This window comes from Arctopsyche grandis, chromosome 5 (assembly GCF_051622035.1).
Source record: "Arctopsyche grandis isolate Sample6627 chromosome 5, ASM5162203v2, whole genome shotgun sequence".
Taxonomy (NCBI): Eukaryota; Metazoa; Arthropoda; class Insecta; order Trichoptera; family Hydropsychidae; genus Arctopsyche; species Arctopsyche grandis.
The window spans coordinates 18290443-18314323 of NC_135359.1; the positions used below are offsets into that span (position 1 = coordinate 18290443).

The 23881-nt window shown below is 33.1% G+C and overlaps 1 protein-coding gene across 1 annotated transcript in view; it reads left to right on the forward strand.

Annotated features, from left to right (window-relative positions):
* Positions 1–642: 642 nt before the first annotated feature.
* LOC143911950 (kin of IRRE-like protein 1) overlaps positions 643–23881 on the forward strand; it is a 52619-nt gene continuing 29380 nt past the window's right edge. Inside the window, exon 1 of the mRNA XM_077431050.1 lies at positions 643–1128. Coding sequence (XP_077287176.1) covers positions 1026–1128 — 103 coding nt within the window. The 5' untranslated portion in view covers positions 643–1025. The remainder of the gene's footprint in view (positions 1129–23881) is intronic.

The following is a 23881-nucleotide window of genomic DNA, read 5'->3' on the forward strand; positions in this document are numbered from 1 at the left end:
TTACATATGTATTTAAGATAGCAATGGCATATATAGGCACGTCGATTATACTAACAAGAAAGTTCATAGTCAATAGAATAATAAAGAATACATATACTTGAACAATATATTTATTTTCATCTCGTCTGAATCGTTCACTTAATTCACACAAGCCGCTTCCTGTAACCGATGTTGACTTTCGCAGCCAGTTCCTTGATGGTTGGGGCATTAAGATACTCGTATACCTCGATATCTTTTGTGAACCACGGAGAGTGAGTTTTAAATTGCAAAATTTTGTTCTGGAGCCACTTTTAGAGTAGGATTTCAATGTTGTAACAGTAGAATTTCAATGTTGGAACTGTTAGCGGAACCCCAGAGCTGTATTCTGTATTTCCGTATACGGAAATCAATATGGTTTAATTTTTATTTTCATAGATTCATCTTTCGCTATTTATGATTTACAAACTGTATCTAATATTATATGTGTGCGAAGAGTTTATAATAAATTTGAAAATTTAATCTGTATGGAAAGCGCAAAAGTCTCGCTTGGATAACGGAATTAATTACATTTATCCATTAAGCGCGACTTCACAACGTTCCGCAGCTGAAAGTCAAACCTTTAAACTTTAATTTCTGATGTATTTTTTTATTATCTCTTTGCAGAACTTCCACGGACTGCAACATGGCTATCAAAGTTTAAAACTCAATTCCAAAGAACCTCATTATAAGACTTTTCCGATAAAGCGAGGGGCGAATGAGATCGAACGGAGTAGCATGATGTGACCCAACTTCGGAACCAAGATGGACTGCATAAATAATCTATTGGCTTCCCGGTCGTTTATCATATCAAATTGTAACGCCGTTCATATCGATTAAATGTGAATTTACAAATCTCAATATATAGTAGCTAAATTTTTGTATTAAATTAAATTTACAACTTAGGACATAAAACCTGTTAGTGAACATTTTGCAATTCAACATATCGGTTTTATCGTGTCGATATTTTTAAACGTGATCATGTGTTGTTAAGTGAAATAAGATAAAACATGGAGAGAAGACACAGTGCATGGTCGGCGAGGATGCTGAAGCTGCTGATATCCATGACGATCATGGTGATCTTCGTAAGCCCATCAACGGTTCTATCTTCAGGTAAATATATTATGTTTTTTATGTATATTTTCTTTTCTTGCTTTTTTGCTTTTTTTCTATTGAAAGAACCAGTTTAACGGAACTGGAGATTAAGAGACAGTATGTATAAAGGAGACTTGGGGATAGTACGAACGACTGAAAATATTACCTTAAGTTACTTTCCCAAAGTTCCTCCTGCAGCCTCGTCCGTAAAAGCAGAAGCCATATTTTCACTGGGGAGTGGATAGTTTTTTTTGTCCGTAACTTTTTCTACACCACCCTTTTCTGATAGAAGAAAAAGTTGTGAAAAAAGCTTTGTGTACTCATGTACATACGACGGGTTTTTGTCGCTGACTCCCACACTTCAGCGCCTTTAACGAATCACTGTAAATTTCACCTCTGAAAGCTCAATTTATGTTACACTTGGAGCAATATGTCATCTCTTTTATACCCTCTATATTGAATGTATTTTTCTCAAAATAAGATCGCTGAAAATATGTTGGTTTTTAGAGTTTCATTGAAACGGAAAAACAATTAATAAACTTGTAGCACTTCAAAGTTAAATCTACATAAACATACATATGTGTGTTTAAGACAGACGGTCTAGAGATAAAACAATCAACTAATTAATCAGGGACCGTATTGATTATTTATTATATACATATATATTTTCACCTATTTTGGGTGGTTTAATGGATTCTTTATTTGAGCAGAAAATTATGAGATCAAACAATGTAAATTTTAATTGGGGTTGCTTCTGAAATATCGACGGTGGTTGATACTTTTATAAAAAACAAGTTGCTTTACCCGGCTTCGCTCAGTATTTTTAATATAAACAGCTTAAACATGGCGAATCTAATAGTAAATATTCATTTGGTTTTTTATTACATTTATTTGAATCGAAAAAAAAATTTGACCAACTGATGTGACCAACCCATGACTTTATCTATGTATTTGAGGAATATAAGAAGGTCACAAAACAAAATTCGATATTGAACCGAACAGACACAATCACACATACCGGCAGCATTATGAAATAATAATAGCTATGACAGCATTTTCGATACAAATTGAGCGCAAATGTATGGAAACTTGCACAAGACAAAAGTTTTACTTCGGTTATTATTTTACTTAAAATCACTATCAGTATTATACACAATAAATATCAAGAAGATTAAAATAATATAAAAGGTCAAAATGAAATAATGAAATAATGTTTTATCTGAAATATTGTTTTATCTGAAATATTGTTTTATCTGAAACTTTATCAGCTCTAATTTAATACATAAAGAATACAAATATAAATTTTCAGTTTAATTCGTTTAGGGGGATGGACAGAATAGTGGCCACAACGTTTTGAACCTTTCTAAGAGGAAAAAATCCCACTTCCGATTTATTAAATTTAGTGATTTTTTTTGTATTTTCATCACATTGATACAAGAATTATATTTGAATTTTTTCCTGGAAAGCATACATGTTTAAGGGGTTGAAAAAAATATTGGAAGAAAAATCGAACAAGAGTAAACTGATACTTCCGGTTGACAGACGCTTACCAAATTTTATACATAACTAGGTATTAAGCTTCTATATATGAAATTTCAGTTCAATATATTAAAAGGTTTCTGAGAAAAATATCAAAAACCTTGATTCTCTAGAGTAAAAGCAATCGATATCGATATCGTCGTCGTAGAAAATTTGTTTTTCTCGATAACGTCACGGATTCTACCTCCTTACAAAGTCTCTTTTAAAATAATATTAATAAATCGTGGAAAAAAACACAATATTTTAATTGTAATTTTTCATAATTATGGAAAAACTTTAGAGATAATATCTTTACATATATATTGTTTAATATATTCAATCAATTTTTTGTGGTCAATTCGGAATTTCATATTATCATATAAATTAGTTCCACATATAAAGTAAATGATCCGGAAGTTATGTATAATCAAAAATTCAACGCATCCATTCGCGCTGCTCCAATTCAGTGGCGAAAATTCCAATTTTGAAATGTTAAATATTATCGGTGGTGCTCGGTGCAAATATGAGAATTTCCGAGAAAATTGAAAACGCGTCAACCGCTGAGAGTATTGTTGAATATGCGAACGGGTGAATAGGCGACTCTTTCGCCAAAGTAATTTTAACAGCCGGAAAATTCCTGAGACGAGTATAAACCTCGGCTGAAATATGCACCGTGGAGCTGAAGACAGCTCCGGGTAAATATGGTGGCGAAGAGAGCTTGTTACTTCCATCGGGGAGAGACTTCCTTAGCCGCGAGCTCCACTTTATTGCGTTCCTGGGGTGTGACACGCCATCCTGCCTGTCCAAGGATGTGAAATGAAATACGGACAGCATTCCGAGCCTACCTATCGTCTTTATGTGCCTAGGAATGTTACCAATATGGGTACCGGATGTGTGGTGAGGTCAGCCGCCTGAAAATATAGTTTTTCATTACACGACTTTTACTATCGGGAAATCACGCATCTCGGATAGTATCTATTTTATCTTCTCGTATGTATTTTCTTTTCACGTTATTTGAATGATTTCTTTCATTTGAATGAATTCTTTTTGTGAAATCTTAATGGAAATCAGAAACTCTGAATAAGCATTCAAGTTCTCGTTAATACAAGCTGTCATATTTATTTCTATGTTCCTTATATATTAACCAGCAGCATAGACTAGTGATTAACATATCTTTCTATGGTCAATGTGATTATGAATTCGAGTCACACTGGTTGCTGGTGGCCAGACCTTGGTTTGTAACCAGGTCGGTCGTTTCTTATCAGAGTTTGTCGATTTTTTCAAATTTTCATTGAAACGATTCCTACAAAATTGGCTTTCCCTCCCCATTTCTCTAGCAAAATCTTGAGTTTTAAAAAATAATCAAAAAAAAAATTATCAACTATTTAAACCAGTATTTGGAAACCTTTTTCAAACCAACAGCCAAACCGAGAAATATTCGTAAAATTGACAAATCCAAAGAACTGCTTCTTTTATGAATATTTAATTCGTTCAAAATTCTATTTTATCCTGATTTTAAACACATTTTGAATAAATTAATGAATACCTTATAGTCCGTCAAAAAATCATTCGAATTTCAACGGTGTTTAAACAAGTACATATATTTGTAATGTACTAAGATATAAAAAATATACAATATTAAAATAAATTTTTAATAAAAATCTATATAAAAATTTACTAAAATATGAATTATATAAATATAAAAAAAATATCATTTGGTATGATTAATATTTCAATCAAAATATAAATATAAAAAAAATATCATTTGGTATGATTAATATTTCAATCAAAATTATGATACCGGCTTAAATTCATGTAATTAAAAAATTACTTAAGGTCGCCCAAGAATAAAAAGGTATAAAGGCGACCCCAAAAAATCCTGATTTTAGGATTGTTTTATATTTCATATGCTACCTAAAGATTAGTTGATATTAATAGCCACATGAGGCTCCGGAATCACTGGGTCTCGAGCACTGATTTGAACCATAACCATATACATACATATGTATTATATTGACATGTCACAATATTTTTCTGGGCCATCAAATTTACCCTGATATTAATGTTTTTTGCCTTAAGTAAGTAAATAAAAAATAGCTACCACATCAAATTTAAAAATTTATCATATTTGCAAAAGCTATTACTGTATAGAATCGTTTACTAACATAATATAATCCAGCAGCATATACTTGCGGTTAGCATATAATGGTTTGGAAAAGTAGTCACGGGTTCAAATTCCACTGGTTTCCGTTGGCCAGGCCTTAGATTTGTGACTCCAGGTTGATCGTTTCCTATTAGAGTTTGCCCATTTATCTGATTTTCATTGAAATTGTGCCAAAAAATTGGAAACCTTACCGATTTTCTCGCAAATCTCGAGTTTTCAGCAATCTCAAATTTCGCGCAATTGTAGAAAATACTGCAAATTTACAAATTTAATCATAGAAGTCTCTGTGGATATTAATTGATATGTATAGATATTTACTTTGTATAATAATTCTAATAATATTTGTTTAAAATGTACAATGCTTCTGGCCAGGAAGGCACATTGGGTTTACCTGTTAGGCTTTTCTGATATATGTATGTATACATATTTACATATGTATATGTGTTCAATATGAAAAATTGCATGTTGGGTTTAATTTTTCTATTTGATTTGTGCTATAATATATGCGTGTCTTTATTAATAGTTATTTAAATTAAGCTATGCAATATAAAACATATTACGCTTTATTAAACAAACCAATATGAATTAAATGATATAATATGTATGTGTTTGTTTGTAATAATTTGTACGTACATAGAATATAAATGACAAAGCAAAGCAGTGTCACAAATCGATATAGAAACCCATCGTACGTACGTTCAAGTCTTGAGGCGAATACCGGAGCAGAATCGGGAAAGAAAATTTATATGACACCGACGGGAGAAAAACGCGAGACGAGAAAGAAAAGTCGTAAAGCAAACGTGACTGCTCTCGCCACGCGCAGGAAACGGAAAATGTAATCAACAAAAGGAAAAGTCGCGTCGATTTTCTCGCGAGTCTTATCTCTAGCCCATTTCCAGTTACATACCAATATCCGCTTATCGATGGGTACATCTGTTTGGTACGTCATTTAAGTGTGGTTACGTGTGGATATGTGTGTCGCTCTAATGTGCTGAAATCCGAGAGATATTCGCTTACAATAGTGTCCAGTACCCCGGTCGGGTATCCTTGTTTGAAGCAGGGACAAAAGATGATACGGTTGAAGTGAAATACGAGAGGATTAAAGTTATCCCTTAAGCTGGTCGTCTACAACACGGACCCGATACCCTCAACTAACAACCCATGTGTACACAATATTCAAATGATAACAATACGCAACAGGGAATCGAACGAAACGCTATTGAAAATCCTTAAAATTATTACCGATCGACAGTCCTTTTAAGATAAATACAAATATATGTATGTATGGATATCTGAGAATGTATTATATATTTTATTATTAAATAACAAATCATAAATATGTACATATGTATGTCATACGTTACATATTCCGCAACGCTGCCGTTACGATGTGAACGCGCTTTGTGTATCGGCATCGAAGGAAATTCCGAGATAGACATTTTTTTCGGCAAATAAAGTATTTATATTGAATAATGGCCATTTCAATTTTCCGGATGAGATAATGTATATGACAGAGAATTCCTTCCGAAGTACTTCATATATTTTACTTAACCAGCCTTTCGTAGAAATTTATACAGATTCCGTAGATTTCCAAGTAATGTTTTCAATATGAGCGCGGTTTCAGTGGGTACAAATGTTTTTCGTTAACTTTGAGAGCCCTCCTCTTTGTTTTCCGCTTAGGCTTACTCTTGACATACACTTGATTGATAGCTAATGTATAATGGTTATTGAATCAATATATTATTATTCAATGCAAATACACATTTGAATTGCTGGTACGAAAATTTCGAATGCGCAAAAATTATCTCCTTGAATTTACTAAAATGTGAAAATTTTGATGTAAAAGTATAAGATGCGGGAATATTTGCATCGAAATACTATTTCTTCGTCATTTTTGACACTACAATTTGTGAACTTTTTGCTGGATCTTTGGCATCCTATATGTCAGATAAATTTTGTAGAAAATTTTTACACATACACTCATAAGTTTCATGAATCGTAAAATGTTCATACTTCGACGTTGAATTCCCACTTTGAAACTTCAACGAATGTTGGTCTGAAAAAAATTTTGCTTCATATTTGCTTATATGTTTACGTTCCTGGTTTTTAATTTAAAATTTTAAACTTTATATATTCCTTTTCAGATTAAAAATTCCAAATTATCTACATTACTTACATATTAAAATAAATAAATAATGCACATACATATTTTATAAAATCCTGTTTGTATATTGTACATATTTACATTTTTGTCCTAAGCATTTAGCCAGCAGTATGGCTCGGTGGTTGCGTTTATGTTTAGCACTGAGAGGCTACCGGGTTCGATCCCGTGCTTAGCTTTAATACTGATGGTCAGACTTGGATATTTGAGCTCCAAGTCGATCGTTTCCTTTCGGAGTTTGCCAATTTACATATCTGATTTCATTGTTGAAACAATTTACCTAATTTCATTGTTGAAGAAACATGCGCATGTGGACCGATATGAGCGCCGAAGATCTGTTCCGAGCCGCTAAAGACCGATGCAGATATCTTCAAATAATCGACGAGGTGGTCGCCAACGTCCGGATGCGGACAGGGCATTGAGAAGAAGATGATTGTTGAAACGGTTCCTCCATCAAATTGCCAAAAAACAACCCTACCCGCTATGTCACAAATATCTGAATTTGATTTATGTACAATATGTAAAAATTTATGTATAAGTCTAAATCCACAGAAGTCTCTATGGATTATTTAATTAATCAATGAATTTCGTGTTCTTCAGCCTCTCGAAATACAGCGATTTATGTAATAAAAATTCTGCTTGCAATTAATTGTCTAGGAATGCGCATTGGGATCTACCTATTAGTCTTTCCTGGTATATATCTATGTAAAAATAAAACAAAATAAAATCAACAGCCACAGAATTCGATAACTTTTAGAAAGCTGTCAGGTATATAAAATTGAAAATTTTCATTTTCATCGTATTTAATAACTGCTGTGACAACGTAAATTATAGTTGGGCAAACTTTTTGACAAGTTTTATTTATGAGATAATGTACCTTAATTGAAATTAATAAAACAGCGTTTCTTATGAAACCAAATTTTATTTTATGAAACCGAACTATTGATTATTGGAATAAATATATTAAACACGCTTTTAATAAATAAAACGTACATAAAAAATTCTGACCTTAATCGAAAAATTTGTTCGATTTTATCAATGCCGAGGTTTTAAAGTTGTTGTTGTTGAGCTTTGCCTTTATCCCATTTACTTAGAGCTGGCTCCTCTTATACGGCATCACCAGGATCGTCTGTCCTGGGTATTCTCGGCTGTTTCTTTCTTCTTCTTCTTATAATATGGTCCGTTGGTCATCGCATGACGTGACCGTACCATCTGAGACAACTCTCTAATTTTATATATGTATATAAAATCAATTAAATTATGAAGCAACGTAAGAGTTCCATATCGTTTTAGTGTCGTATTTCCATTCAGGATGATTATAAAATCCAGATCAGCCACCTGCTGTGAGAATTTTTTGATTTCATTTGATAATAATTATTGAGACGATTCTATTAAAAAATTGGCGCGACTGAAAATTCAACCTATGTACACACATATGTATGTGTACAAGTACGTACCAAAACCATCTTTGATTCTCATTTTTCATTTTACCCAAATGAAAAACCCTTCATAAAACAACTTCATGTTTATTTGTAGTACAAATATTTGACATTATGAAATCCGCTACTCGAAAAAAGTATATCATCATCATCATCATCATCGTTCATTGCCATTCGCCATCCACTATTGGTTGAAGACCTCTCCAATATGCTTCTATTCCCCTCTGTTTTGGCCTACTCTCATCCATCGCATCTCATACATTTTTCTGATTTCATCCACCCATATCCCCAGCGGCCCTTTTTGCACCCTTTTAAATTCTCTCGGGTACCATTTGAGCACTTATTTCGTCCATATACTGTCCGTTCTTCTAGCTATGTGACCATTGGCATTTCAATTACTTTACCCTCACTATTACATCAACCACCTTTGTCATATTTCTAACCCAAGTAGCTAATTTTCTTTCTCTCCTCGTTATGCCAAGAATACAACGTTCCACACTCCTCCGAGTGAACTTGTCGTAGACGTTGTGTCGTTTGACGTTGTGTCGTTTGACGTTTTGTTGGTAGACATTTTGTTGGTAGACGTTTTGTCGGTGGACGTTTTGTCCGTAGACGTTGTTTCATTTGACGTTTTGTCCAAATACGTTTTGTCGTGGAACCCGCTGGACCTTACATAGCATTCCATCGTTCAAAGTCCAAGCTTCCAATCAATATGACATCATCAAGACACCCTGAACGAAGATTTTTTTCTTCGAACACAGTTGCATTTTAGATTTGAAAATGGTATTCATTCGCCCAAATACATTTCAAATGTCCACTTCTTTGTTTCCAGACATGTCAATGATTTGACCTAGATACATATGTACATAAATACATATATGTATGCATATTATTTTTTTTTTTTTTATTTTACATATATACCAGGAAGGCCTTACAGGTAAATCCCAATGCGCCTTCCTGGCCAATTACAAATACAAATACAGCATTTTTATTATAAGTCGTTGAATTGCGAGACACTGAAAAAACTCGCAAATTAACGAGACATCTATGAATTGTACATACATTTTTATTGTACATCAATCAAATTTTCAAATAGTGGTGACATAGTAGGTAGGAAGGATTTTTAGCCATTTTTTTTTCCGGGAACCGTTTCAACAATGAAATCAGAAAAAATTGGCAAACTCTGATAGGAAACGATCAACCTGGAGTCACAAATCCAGGTCTGACCAACAGCATACTCTGAAAAATTCATTTTCATTCAGGGATAGAACCCGGCACCTTCTTGACGGTAAGCAGAAGCTTAACGTCCGAGCTATGCTGCTGGCTATAATATATATAAATTCGATTAAATTCAAAGTGATCGCATTATAAATAAAGTTCTAAAATTTACTCAACGTGCATATATGTATATATGTATGAGCAATTACACAGCAAATGTTCTCATCGTATCGCGATCGATACTATAAATTGTTGTTATTTTTTTTTCGTGCATAATTCATTGCGGGTGCGGTAGAAGGTACTCTCGCTCGATACAATCGCAGTATAAAATATGCAACTGGGCTAAACCCCCAAGTCTAATTCGAACCGTCCGCTTAATGAAAGGTGCTCGGGAACAATTTTCACGGCGAATTTCCCGAAAGCTCCTCTCGAGGCCGGGACCCTGTGGTTACGTTAGGTCGCCGCTTAATTAAGTAAGTGCCGGCAATTGTTTCATACGATGCGACTAATCGTCACGACACGTATGTAATTGTATACATATGTATATATGTATATACATATATCATTCGCAAAAATAAGGGATCGGATATATACGTCTTGGTCCTCAAATTTCGAGAGAGGCCCGGCTAACGTACACTCATCGTCCCGTTTAGTATTCGCGGCTAATTCGGTTAGCGACCAGGGTTTCGACTTGCTATGTCGAAATTGACGCAAATTGACGACGAAACTCTCGAACTGCCATAATTATTCCAAACTCGATCATTTTACGCATCTGCTAAACTGATTAATCACAACTTATAGTGTTGGACCGAGTACGTGAAGGGTTGCCGATTATCGTAAGGATCGTTCTAAGTATGGTCTCGTGTCACTGTTGAATTTGCGTAATTTGGGAAATTCGATTGTTAAATTTCTCGTTTTAATTTCCTAGAAGTACTCTGTGAAGGCGTGAAACACAAGCTTATATTGCACACGTCTCTAAAATCTCGATCACGGAATATCTGGCACTCACAAATTCCGTCCATCGAGTTTACATTCAAAATTCCATCGAACTAATACGGCAACGATTATCGTGTGCGCGATCGCAATGTGCGAAACAATTCGTATCTATAAGGTTCTTAAAATTATTAATCACTAATCAATTCCGATGTACAAATTTATAAACAAATGTATGTATGTGTATACGTATTTTTTCTATATCATCTTCATCTTCATCTAAAGTCACTAACCATCCACTGCTCTTCAACACGCTTCCATCCGTCTCTGTTTTGCTCGACTCTCATCCATCTCACCCAACTCATTTTCCTAATTTCGTCGACCCATCTTCCTTGCGACCTTCCTTTCGCCCTTTTACAGGTACTATTTTAGCACTTATATTATCCATCTTTTGTCGATTCTTTTAGCTACGTGATCCACCCATCGCCATTTCAATCTCTATACTCTCTAAACGGAATACGTGGGTTTCCAATATATTATATGATATTTAAAATCTGCATAATAGCACTTTTAAAATACGCCTTTATTTATGTTCGTTTGTTTTTCCGATATAAATATCTACAGTTTTTAATATAGGATCTCCGAATTTCAAATGGTACTCAAATTTATGGTACAAATTGTAATGTACAATTTTTTATGCAAATACATGAAAAGTTCTCTAATGAAATTTTTTCTCACTTGCTTTTTCAAATTCTCACCTGCCCGAGCAACGCTTGTCAATTTGGCTAGTTACTACTATTTTACATATAATTCAATGTATATATCCAAAAATTTATCTCAACCAACTTCGTGGTCTCGTTCATATTTTCATATATTCATATTTTTCTTAAATTAAAAATTGCAAATATTTTTTGTTACCATTACTACATAGTAAGGTTGAAAATCTGTATTGTTTGTTCTTTTTAATTAAAAAAAATCGCTTTTGTGTTTGAATTTAATTTTTTTATCTCATTGGTAATTTTTTGTAAAAAACGGGAAGCAAACAAAATTTTAATTTGCAATTTTTTCCTTTTAAAAGAAGTCGCTCACTTTTAATTTTCGGTTCGTTTAAGTGGTAGTCATAGTGTTACACTTAAAATTTTACGATAAAAAAACATATTGATTGAATTATAACCACTCGTCTTTCTCATTCCTTAATCACGCTTAAAGTCGAGACTTATTAATAGCGCATTTTCCGCATTATATTTTTCCATAGACATTAATCGACATGTGAACACATAAACCCACCTAAATTGGATATTACCACGGAACCTGCAATCGTTGTCCGCAGAGGACGATAGCTTTATACACATAACGATTGCTTTTGTTTAGGTGAGCACAGAGGCGGCGCGTGTCCCTGTTGATCCGTCGCTCATCACATTACCATACATCTCCCCAGCCACACTTAGCTAATAGCCGCAGACCTCCCTCGGGAGGAACCATCCCCTCCCGACAGCCCAACCAGCCCCCCTGAAAGTCGATACATTCAGCTCGTACATTTTTCTCCTGTGAAAAATCCCCTTTTTCCCTGGCCCACGGAACAGATACTTATTCAAGATGACGTGCTTATAAATGACATCCGCCGACGCCCACGGATGCATTATACTCATTCTGGTAGTCCGATATACGTAATATATACAAATTTCAATTTCAAAAGCTTTTTAACTCTGGGTGGAATATTTCCATATTAAATTATTTTTTTTTCAATATCAGTTTCATTTTTATCAATATAAGCTTTGATACTTTATCTTACCCACCTGTTATTTCGATGAATTTCATATTGTTTTTCTTCTGAGAACTGAGGTTTATTGAAGAGCATTGGAAACATATTCTATTTATTATTTGACTCCACGCTGTTTGGTAATCTGTATGTACATATGTAAATATATATATATATATATATATATATATATATATACATACATATGTATTCAGCTTAGTAAAACTATGAAGAAAATCTGTCACGTCACTTTTGCAAAATTACGATAAAAAATTATGTAGATATATACAAATAATCCCTTTTTCTGTATAGTTTTTTTTTATTTGCACAAAATAATCCATGACTTGTTATTTATTTTTGTTTACTTCCTAGACGAAAATTTTTGAAATACTGTAACGTGGAGATTAGGATATCGATGTTTGTTAACCACTGGTTTACCAGCACTGATCACCTGATCGCACATTCGCGCCATAAAGGCCTCCGCGTATGGCAACAGCCAATAAGGTCTCGCGACCCATCGACCAATGATCACTCTGTGTATTCGGTGGATTTGTTCCGTGATTCATTCGGAGCTGGCTGGTCAACAGATGAACATTAAACTACTTCTACCACTACCACTGCATCTTTCCCTCCAATATCGGAAACTATTTACGTCCAAAGCTACAATACTATTTTTAATTATAAAAAAAAAGTATTGTAGCATTACATTAGGGTACTGCGTGTATATAAAAGACGCTGATATATATATATATATATATATATATATATATATATATATATATATATATATATATATATATATATATATATATATATATATATATATATATATATATATATATATATATATATATATATATATATATATATATATATATATATATATATATATATATATCATAGACAGAGTTTACACGTTCTATGCAAAACTATACGAGAACGACAACGGCCAATTCCCCGCTCTGGAATCGACACACGGCCAAAGGGTTCCTGCAGTATTGCCTAGCGAAGTAGAGGCCGCGCTAAAAACTGCAAAGAACGGTAAAACCCCAGGGGAAGATAATATTCCCATTGACTTACTAAAATGTGGCGGCCCCCCCCTAATTAATATCTTAGCTAGGCTTTTCAGCAAATGCATCCAGAACCAAGCTATACCAGAAGGATGGAATAACGCAACTATCATTTTAATACACAAAAAAGGCGACAAAAGCGATATCAAGAACTACCGACCCATTAGTCTACTTTCAGCGGTCTACAAGCTCTTCACGAAGGTTATTACAGAAAGACTGAAGAATATCCTCGACGAGAACCAACCTATAGAGCAGGCAGGGTTTAGGGCAAATTTCAGCACAATGGACCACCTCCAAGTAGTTGGCGAACTAATCGAGCGCGCCAACGAATATCAACGGCCATTGTGCCTAGGTTTCGTCGATTATGAGAAAGCCTTCGATACAGTTAGTCATAATGCAGTACTTAACGCTCTAAAAACACAGGGAGTGCCGGAACCCTATGTGGGACTGTTAGCTGCAATATATAAGAATGCCACAGCTTCGGTTAAAATTTTTTCAGGTACAGATAGATTTAGCATAGGAAAAGGAGTAAGACAAGGAGATACAATCTCGCCCAAGTTATTCAATGCGGTGCTTGAGGGAGTTTTCAGGGAATTGGATTGGGATACAGCCGGAGTAAGCATCAATGGTCGCTTTTTGAGTCACCTTCGGTTCGCAGACGATATAGTTTTAGTAGCTCGTGATTCAGCTGACCTACTTATCAGACTAACACAGCTGGACAGGGAAAGCAGAAAAGTAGGATTAAAAATTAACGTAGATAAGACTAAACTAATGTTCAATAGCTATTGCATGCCTGATAGCATCCCCTTAGATGATAAACCAGTAGAAGTAGTAAATAATTATTTATATTTAGGTCAAATAATTGACATGTCTGGTAGTAAAAATGAAGAGATAAAGAGACGTATGAAATTAGGGTGGGGTGCATTTGGACGGATGAATGCTGTTTTTAAATCAAAAATGCCACTCTGCCTGAAGAAAAGGATCTTTGATCAATGCGTTTTGCCAGTGATGACGTATGGATGTGAAACTTGGACACTGAACGCCAAGATGCAAAATAAAATCCAATGCACTCAAAGAAGTATGGAACGCTGTATGCTTGGCATAACGAGGAAAGACAGGAAGCGGAACACGTGGGTGAGAAATATGACAAGGGTAGTGGACATAGTGGATAGAGTGAAGAGATTGAAATGGCAATGGGCGGGTCACGTAGCTAGGAGGATGGACGAAAGGTGGACAAAAGAAGTGCTTGAATGGTACCCGAGAGAAGGCAAAAGAGTAAAAGGAAGACCGCAAGGAAGATGGGTGAACGAAATTAGGAAAATGTGCGGAATGAGATGGATGAGTGTTGCGCAAAACAGAGACGAGTGGAAGCGTGTTGGAGAGGCCTTCATCCAGCAGTGGATGGTGAATGGCTGTAAATGATGATGATGATGATGATAAATATATATATATATATATATATATATATATATATATATATATATGTATATATATATATATATATATATATATATATATATATATATATATATATATATATATACATATATATATATATATATATATATATATATATATATATATATATATATATATATATATATATATATATATATGTATATATATATATATATTTTTTTTTTTTAATGGTCTCAATCCAACTGTGTAATTATATGTATTTCACTTAAAAAAAGCCTCAACCTTTTTATACTAAAAAAATCTTTCAAATATCTTGCATTGGCTTAATTTTTTAAAAACAATTTAATTCAATCAAATGCAAAGAAATTAGCATTGAATATTTTTACTTTTTATAGGTTTCTTTTAATTTGGCTTCGACCTTTATGCATTTCATATTTTATTTTGCATAGATATATACCAGGAAGGCTTAACAAGTAAACCCAATGCGCCTTCCTAGACAATTAATTACAAACAATGCAGCATTTTTATTACATAAATCACTGTATTTCGAGAGGCTGAATTAATTTATGAAATAATCCATAGAGAAATCTATAGATTTAGACTTGTACATACATTTTTACATATTATATGTACATAAATCAAATTCAGATATTTGTGACATAGCGGGTAGGATTTTTTTTTTGCCAATTTAATGGAGGAACCGTTTCAAAAATGAAATCACATAAATTAAGAAACTCTGAAAGGAAACGATCGACTTGGAGTCACAAATATCCAAGTCTGACCAGCAGCATGAAAGATCAGCACGGGATCGATCAGGATAACATCTCGGTGCAAAACATAAACACATACACTGAGCCATACTACTGGCTATATATGTAGTGTTAATAATAAGTCGAGAATATTCTCGAGATAATATTCTCAGAGAAAGAGAATATTTCGAGAATATTCTCCAAAAGATTATTCGCCGAGAATTTTCGAAAATTTCCTTTTTTCTTGGTTTTTAAACATCTCTAGATAGTTTATTAGCTTTTTAGATGATTCTAGGATATTTTCAGAACCTAATGGAAGTAATAGGATTTTCTAGAATGTCTGGAATGACATTTTTTCATTCTGACGACACTGAATGTGTCATTTCGTCATTTTAACATACGCGCATAACCATCATGAGCGTTTTCTTATTGACTCTGGAAGCAATAAATTATACACATTTGTATTGCTTTGGTGAATATATTCCAATGAAATTGTTCCAACTTACTGATTTAATCATTCATTTAAACTTTATTACTTGTATTCATTTCCTCCCTCATCTTTAATGTTCACATGAATTTATCAATTTTCTTTCATAGTTTTAAGAAATTTTGTAAGACAAATTTTGTATGAATTTAGGTATTTTAATTGTTATTTCACGTCAGTGCGGACTTTTAAAACACTTACATAATATGAAATCGTAAATTTATTAAGTTTAGAAACGATAAAAATTGGTAAATGAACAATGCGAGTTACCATTAAGACTAAAATGTCAGTTAGTTTTTTTTTTTGGCTTCCAATCTATAAATAAGTTGCTTTGAGTTTTTCTCTGAAATCGTTAAATCTTTTAACACATACTACATAATAGGCGTAACATTTATGTTGTGTTTCGCCAACTGCTCAAAAGTCACCTTTGCTTACCATCTCTCTGTACATATATTAAATGCAAAATATTCAAAATTATGATTAATTAGGTTATTACATTAGTTAATTAATATTGTTCGTGTCTTCCCTCATCTTCACGTTTACATGAATTTATCCATTTTTTTTTAAATTGCAATATTGCAATAGTATAAAATCCAGATGTTCTAAAAAAGAATATTCTCGAAAATCCTCGGTTTGGAGAATATTCTCCAAAAGATTATTACCGAGAATTTTACAACACTATATATATATGTACATACCTGTATTTTCAACGATCGATCTACCGGTATCTTGAATATTATACATACGAAAAAAATTGGATTGACGCATTATTACATAACATTGTTCATTTAATGTATTCACATACAAAATCGGTCAAATGTTCGATAAAACATTTTATTCCCCAAATGAGTGCCTAATAAAGAAACATAAAAATATATATACATATGTACAAATGTACATTGGATTGACTCGTTATCGATATAAATTACGTAACCAGCTTGTAATTTATGACCTCAATTTTCTACACTTGTCTGCCACCATGTTTCACTACCCTAAAAATGTTTTTGTATGCAAACGTATACAAGGCAATGTCGCGAGTTGCACGCAATAGTCGGTGGTTCAACGCTATCGGACAAATTCCCGTGTTGAAATTTCGTTACGTGTTCTCAGCATAGTTGTGAGACAGGAGCCTTTCATAAAATAGCCGAGTGGCAAGCAAATGGCAAGCTGGATAGCAGAGACACAATTGCGTAGCATTCGTCGGGCTGGGTCCCGCGACCCGGGACTCTCGCCAACCCCTTTGCTCGCTGGGGACAACCCTTATCGTGTCCGGGGGACGGGAGCAGCATAAATTCGACGCTCGAGATGCAGGGAGCGCCCGGGTAGGGCAAGGCCGGGGTTTAATTTGGGCCAGCCCCGAACACAAATATTTGCCGACCAAAAATGTCGGTCCATGTCCGTGTAGCTCGCTTTAATTCGCGTGTCGCTCAATTTGACCGCGTCCGATGACATAATCAACTCCAGGTATGACTACGACTGGTGCCTAGATAAATTGAGACATTTTTATACGCTTACTGCATATTTTATAATATATGTATTACAATGATTTCATGTCAGCAGTGAAATCATACTTTCACTGGTGTTTTAGGGAATTCATATTCCGAATACTTAAAAATTTAAACTGATACTTCCAATAATACTGTGTCTTCTTCTTCTACCTCCAACAAAAGTTTTTTGATATCTTCTTCAGTGTATGAATGTTTAATTACATCAGAAAAAAAATGGTGATGCTAGACTAACTTTTTCAGGTTAAATACATTTCGTATGGGAACCTTTTCATTCCTGAATATAATGCCCTTTTTTTCCATAAATTGGACAGCCCTTTCTTCCATTGATCTAGCATCCAAGTCGTCAGCTTGTTTTCGATGTCCTGATTTTTGAAAGTGTACTTCTACTTTTGTAAGTATAATTTCACTAGGGTATACAGATTATATATATATAAAGACGGTAATGTGTGTGTGTCCTAACGCTAGCCGAACATAATGAATCAATCGATAAAAAGCCTAAATTTTGTATAAATTCTCATTCGGAGTCGAACCGGCGAACACAAATATCCTCTTATAGGTCAAACCATCGTCAAGTATTCAAATAGTCCTTTTTTTTAAAAGATTAATTGAAGATTTTCGTTCTCGCCAGATAAAATGCGTAATTATAATAATTTAATTTAGCGAGGTTTTGAACCATTTTTTTTTTGTTTTCATATTAAACAATTAAATTAAATATAATTTTAATTAAAATTAATTACATTTTAACAATATTTGAAAAACAAAATTAATTCATTATCTCGGACCGACCGCGTATTGAACCTAGACCGCTCGGTTGTTTGACTGGGCTTTAAATCAGTACTCCACGACAGCTGACAAAGGAGGTGATCTAAATTTAATATATATGTAATTTATAATATTCAAGGTTGCGAGGTCAATGACCGGGGTTTGTTTATACATAATTGTGAATAATGGGTTTTCTAAATTAAACATATGTACATTTTTGATGACGTCACAGGATGTGAAAATACCTACTTTTCATATTATCCGATTTCGATTCCGATTCGAATTTCGACTTCGGGTTTTATAATTTTTTTTATTGCATAATTTAATTGGCATAACTGATTTCCGATTTCTGTTTCAGTTCCGATTCCGATTAATTATTACTATTTAGATTATAACTTTATTTTAAATCATGTAGCAATCCGAAAGCACCCGTTGAAACTTCAACGGGCATAAAACTAGTTAATTATACCTTATATACCTCAATTCCATGTGTTTGCTTATGTTAACGCTTTTGGATCCATAATTAATTTAAAGCCGACTTTCAATCTGTGATTTGCTCAGCGGTTATGTGTCTGAACTATTCGTAAGGAGGCTCACTTAAGTTCAACTAAGAAAAAAAAAAATTTTGTATTTTATTTTATGTATCCAAAATTTTATTTTAATAACGCACCCGATGATATTTCATCAAGCATATAGTCTCTTATTATTATATAAATATTACGTAATTTGATTAAGTGCGAACTCAAGCCAATTAGTCGATATTTTTACAGTAAATCTCTATTATCTTCATATAATTAAAGACTCGATATTTATTAACTACATTACACTTTTCAATAAAAGATTTGAGAAGCTGTTTGTTAATATGAATTAAAATTTTAAAATTTTATTCTAATAACTTACCCGATGATATTTCATCGGATAAAAAACTGCCGTTATATACATAAGTTCATATTTACGTTCTATGACTTCATTTCATTAAAAAAGTTTATTGAAATATATGTAACTCGAACGACGTAGTTCGGTCTATTATTGTATAAATATCGCGGGTGAATTCATAAAACTTTTTCGTTTAATTTAAAAACAAATTCATAAAGTTGGGTAATATAATTTAGAAACAATATATTGTTCTTAATTGGTTTTCCCAATTCCCAAAAATTTTCTTGAAGTGTATAGAAAAATTTCTCGTTTGAGTTCATTGCATTAAAAATAAATACGTCCAAAAGAAACTTTGCATATTTGATGAAAACACAATTTTTTTTGTGTATCTTTTAATACGCTTCCCAAATTTTATAATATTTTTCACATGATTATAATAATATTTGGTAATCGCACATTCCTACATACATACATATGTAAGAATATGTACACAACAATGAATTATTACGAATAGAAATGTTGTCAAAGTTCATTCCTCTTCGACATATGTACATATGAGCTGTTATAATTGAACGTGGCATAAGTCCACTTTTCTTCAAACATCAAATATAATGTTTTAAGTTTAACAGTATTAAAAAATACTGGTGGCCTGTAATACGTTTATTCTGCTTTTCCAAGATTCTGGGCTTATTGAATTAAAAGAAATGATAACAATTTGTGAATTAAGTCAAACATAAATATGTAATGTTTTTCGAACTGAAAATTAGACTACCACCACTTTTTTTATCAATCCGAAGTTCAATTAATTAGATTAGTTAGTTGGTATTTATGTACATATCCAATAATGAGAACAAAAAAATAGAGCACAAGTCAAAATATTTATTTTATTGGCATGTTTCCGTAAGTAGCCGAGCACTCGTGCATTATAATATAAATACATACATATATCAGATAAAATATTTTTATTATAATATCTACATAACATATATAGATATGACTTAACTCCAGTGGTGTATTAGTTTTGGGTGGTTTTAGATAAAAAAGCCAATAAATTTCATTAAACGTCTTTTAAGTCTTGAATGTGCTCAGAGTACTATTCAATTGTGTTCATCGAGCATTAGAACGAGAGTCTGCTCACAATATTTGGAATACAAAATTTTATGTGAAATTTTAGTCAAAATATTTTTTAATTGAACTCGTAAATCAATGTTTATATAAATCAAAGTGCCAGGGTTTTGACCTGGCTCAACTACACCACTGCTTAACTCTTATATGACGCAAATATCATTTAACAGCATTATTAAAGCTGTTACGCTTCTAATGCTGGATTATTGTGGAGTTAAAATGACATTGATTAAATGAAATCCGATTTTAACATATGTATAATAAAATGTATGATGTTCACAATCATTCATTATACTCGCTGATAACTAAGCATGTTTCACCGTTGTGTATAGAATCTTGAAATATTGATCCATAAATTTTACAAATTTATGATATTATCTTCGTTGCTATTATCTTTTGATATTATCTTATATTATATTCATTCAAAAGCGAAATACGGTTTAATTTAATTTTTCGTTATTAATTGAAATAATTCATATATTTCTTATCTTGTCCTATTTCAATGTGTATCAACGTCACAAATTTGATTTTAAGCAGCAGTTTTACATTTATCAAATAAATCAAAACCGCATTCCAAATACTATAACACTGGCATATAATATACAATATGCACATACCATCTATGTACTTTACGTGAAATCGAGTGGTCTTGATACACTATTGAACTGAACGACCCACAATGTATGTACGTTATCCGAACATTCCGAACAAAAACTTCGGTTGACCGGGTTCACCGCTAAAGAAAAGCGCACAACTCGGCAATATTTTCTGAATATTGTGCTGTGGAGGCAGCCACACGCGATACTTGCGGCAAAGATGCTGAAAAATATCGAGTACGTTTTCAATACAGCCTTTTATTCATAAATTTTCAACCATTTGAATTGTAAATTGCGTACAGCAACGTACGCCAGATCCGGTCTCTGCAAAAGCAAGCTATGCAATTCGTCTGAACGAATTTTATATACATACATATGTATAGTGGGCTTTTAATAAACTTTAAAATTCAAACAATAAATATTCTTGATAAAATTAAAGCGTTTTTGTAGTTTTGAAAAATTAAGAAATATATTGAAAAAATGGAAATCATAAAACATGAGCTCTTTTCACAGATGTGGATTTCTCTAAACAGCGTATCGTTTGAATGAATTGAACGGTACGTTGAATCATCCATGACTGCTCAACGTCCTTTCAGGGATCGTTCGAATTTCAATTCCCCTATGCATGCTGATTTTCGAACAAAATTGTATATATTGAAGTCAATGCCTATTTTTATTTATTTATTCAGCTTTCGTTTATTTTTCTGTGAAAATGCGGAATAAAACCAATCGCTAGCGATCGGAATATCACACAAATAAAGTGGCAGTCAATTTTTCAAAATCAAATTTATTTGAAACTAGTGTTGTACCCGATGAAATATCATCACATGGGTGTTGGCATATTAAGTTGTTAAATAAATAAAAAATTAAATAAAGAAGAAATGTGTCAATAGTGTTTTTGATCCGCACGCGGTCGAATTTTTTCCAAATATATATTTAATTTAATATTTATATTAAACTAGTTTTTTTACCCGGCTTTACTGCGTATTTTTAATATAAACCGCTTAAAAATAGCCAATCTAATAATAAACATTTTATTAATTTTATTTGAATAGTTTTATTGTATTTAAATTTATTTGAATATTTATTTGTTTTTTTTTACAAAATTGAACTTCACGGATTTCACGAACAAAACACACATACATATGTACATACAAAGTCTCTTTCGAAATTATATATTAGATTGTTTAATATGAAAAAAATAGTAAGAACTACCTACCTACCTACATACATATAAACAATATAACACACCAATAGAAAAATTAATTAAATAAATTTTCAATAGATGGCGCTAAATGCTCAGAGACTTATTTCCATAGAGGACACATTGGTAGCAAACAGTATATATAGAAGTTTTTTTCTTTTATTATTATACTCGTACATTTTGTTGGCAATGTTTTAGCTGTGACGTTCATATGTATGTTGAATCGAAACGACTATTATAATACGGTGACCCTTATCGAAGATACACACAGACACACAGAATAGCGATATTATATACATATGTATATATGATTGCGTTTATTTCAATTTTCGAAAACAAACTAATAGCCTAGTATAACCTGACAAAGGCTACATACCGTGTACTGTTGTATTAATAGAGATTTTCCTCATCCCTAATGACGTTACTCCGGAAAATTGTTGCACTGAGAACACTAGTGTGCCTTTTGTGCTCGTGCCACACACAATATGAGTTCCATATAGGCAGAATGGAGAGCGCTTGTCCCTTACAATGAAAGTTCAACAGTGAAAATTATCGACATGGATCTCTTCGTTGTGCGCTAATGCTAGGCTTTGTATACATATTGTTGTGCATTTAATCTCCTATAAAGCATTCGTCAATTTAAATTTGAGTGCGTGACAATTTTACCTTGGAATAAAATTGTGTTTTACTTTACCGCGTCTTTAGCAAACTTAAGAACCCTGGCATAGTTTTATATATAAGATATAGACAGTGTATAGCGCTATAGAAGAAAGTCTCTTTTCGTTTGGGATGCGGCTCATTGTTTGCTCAGTTAGCGGTGATCCGACTTCCTCGTTAGAGCCGAGCAAACATTTCGCTACGTGCGGTTTAATCCCGACTGCTACGCCACATTTCGCAATTTTCAATCCGAGTTCGCAAGTCACCGAAAAGTCTCGTATTTGATATAAGAACCACTATCAATAAAGAGCTCTAGCGGCTCTGTTGGCACGTCTCGCGAATAACACACCCACATATAATGTATACGAAAACTTCACCCCTTTCACGTGACGTCACGGTCCCCCGTCTATCGTCATTACCGCACTTTCCATCGCTACCGAATATTGAGATTGGAGGCGTTCGAAAGAGAGAGAAAAAAAACAATCTGGAGACGAAAAAAGCTTCAATGCGGCCTATCCAGCACGCCGTAATGAGCTTATGAAAGCTCCATAAACTGTGCAGGACCGGATGGGTAGGCGGCCCTATGGTGATATTCCGGTGGGCGTCTGCTGGCCTTCAAATTCGTATGGAAATCGAATTAAGGTTGCGGAAGCTGATGGAGCAGGGGTGGGTACAACTTTCAAAGGGCTGAAAGCTCTACTAACGCAATCCTGACATGATAAAGAATGATATTCAAAAAAAATGGAAATAACATTCAATTTTTGATTTTGTATACTATCTATGTAATTGTGAAACATTTTTGTACTTTTGATGGAAATTCTAAAATGACACACTAATTACATTAATACGAACTTCAATACATATTAGATATTGTGAAAGTACAATATTGTATATATGTATGTATGTATATACATATATATAAGATTTTCATACATATACAAATATACACTTGAAGTCCACATTTTTTAAAACCATTAAAATTCCATCCGAACGTTTGCCGACTAATTTTAACTTTCATAAATAAAATATATACATCATTGAAGATTAAATTTTATTGATTAATTTTTAATTATTTTTATTTTATTTTATTTTGAAGGATTTTTTTTCCACAGTATCTTTCAGTTGCCCA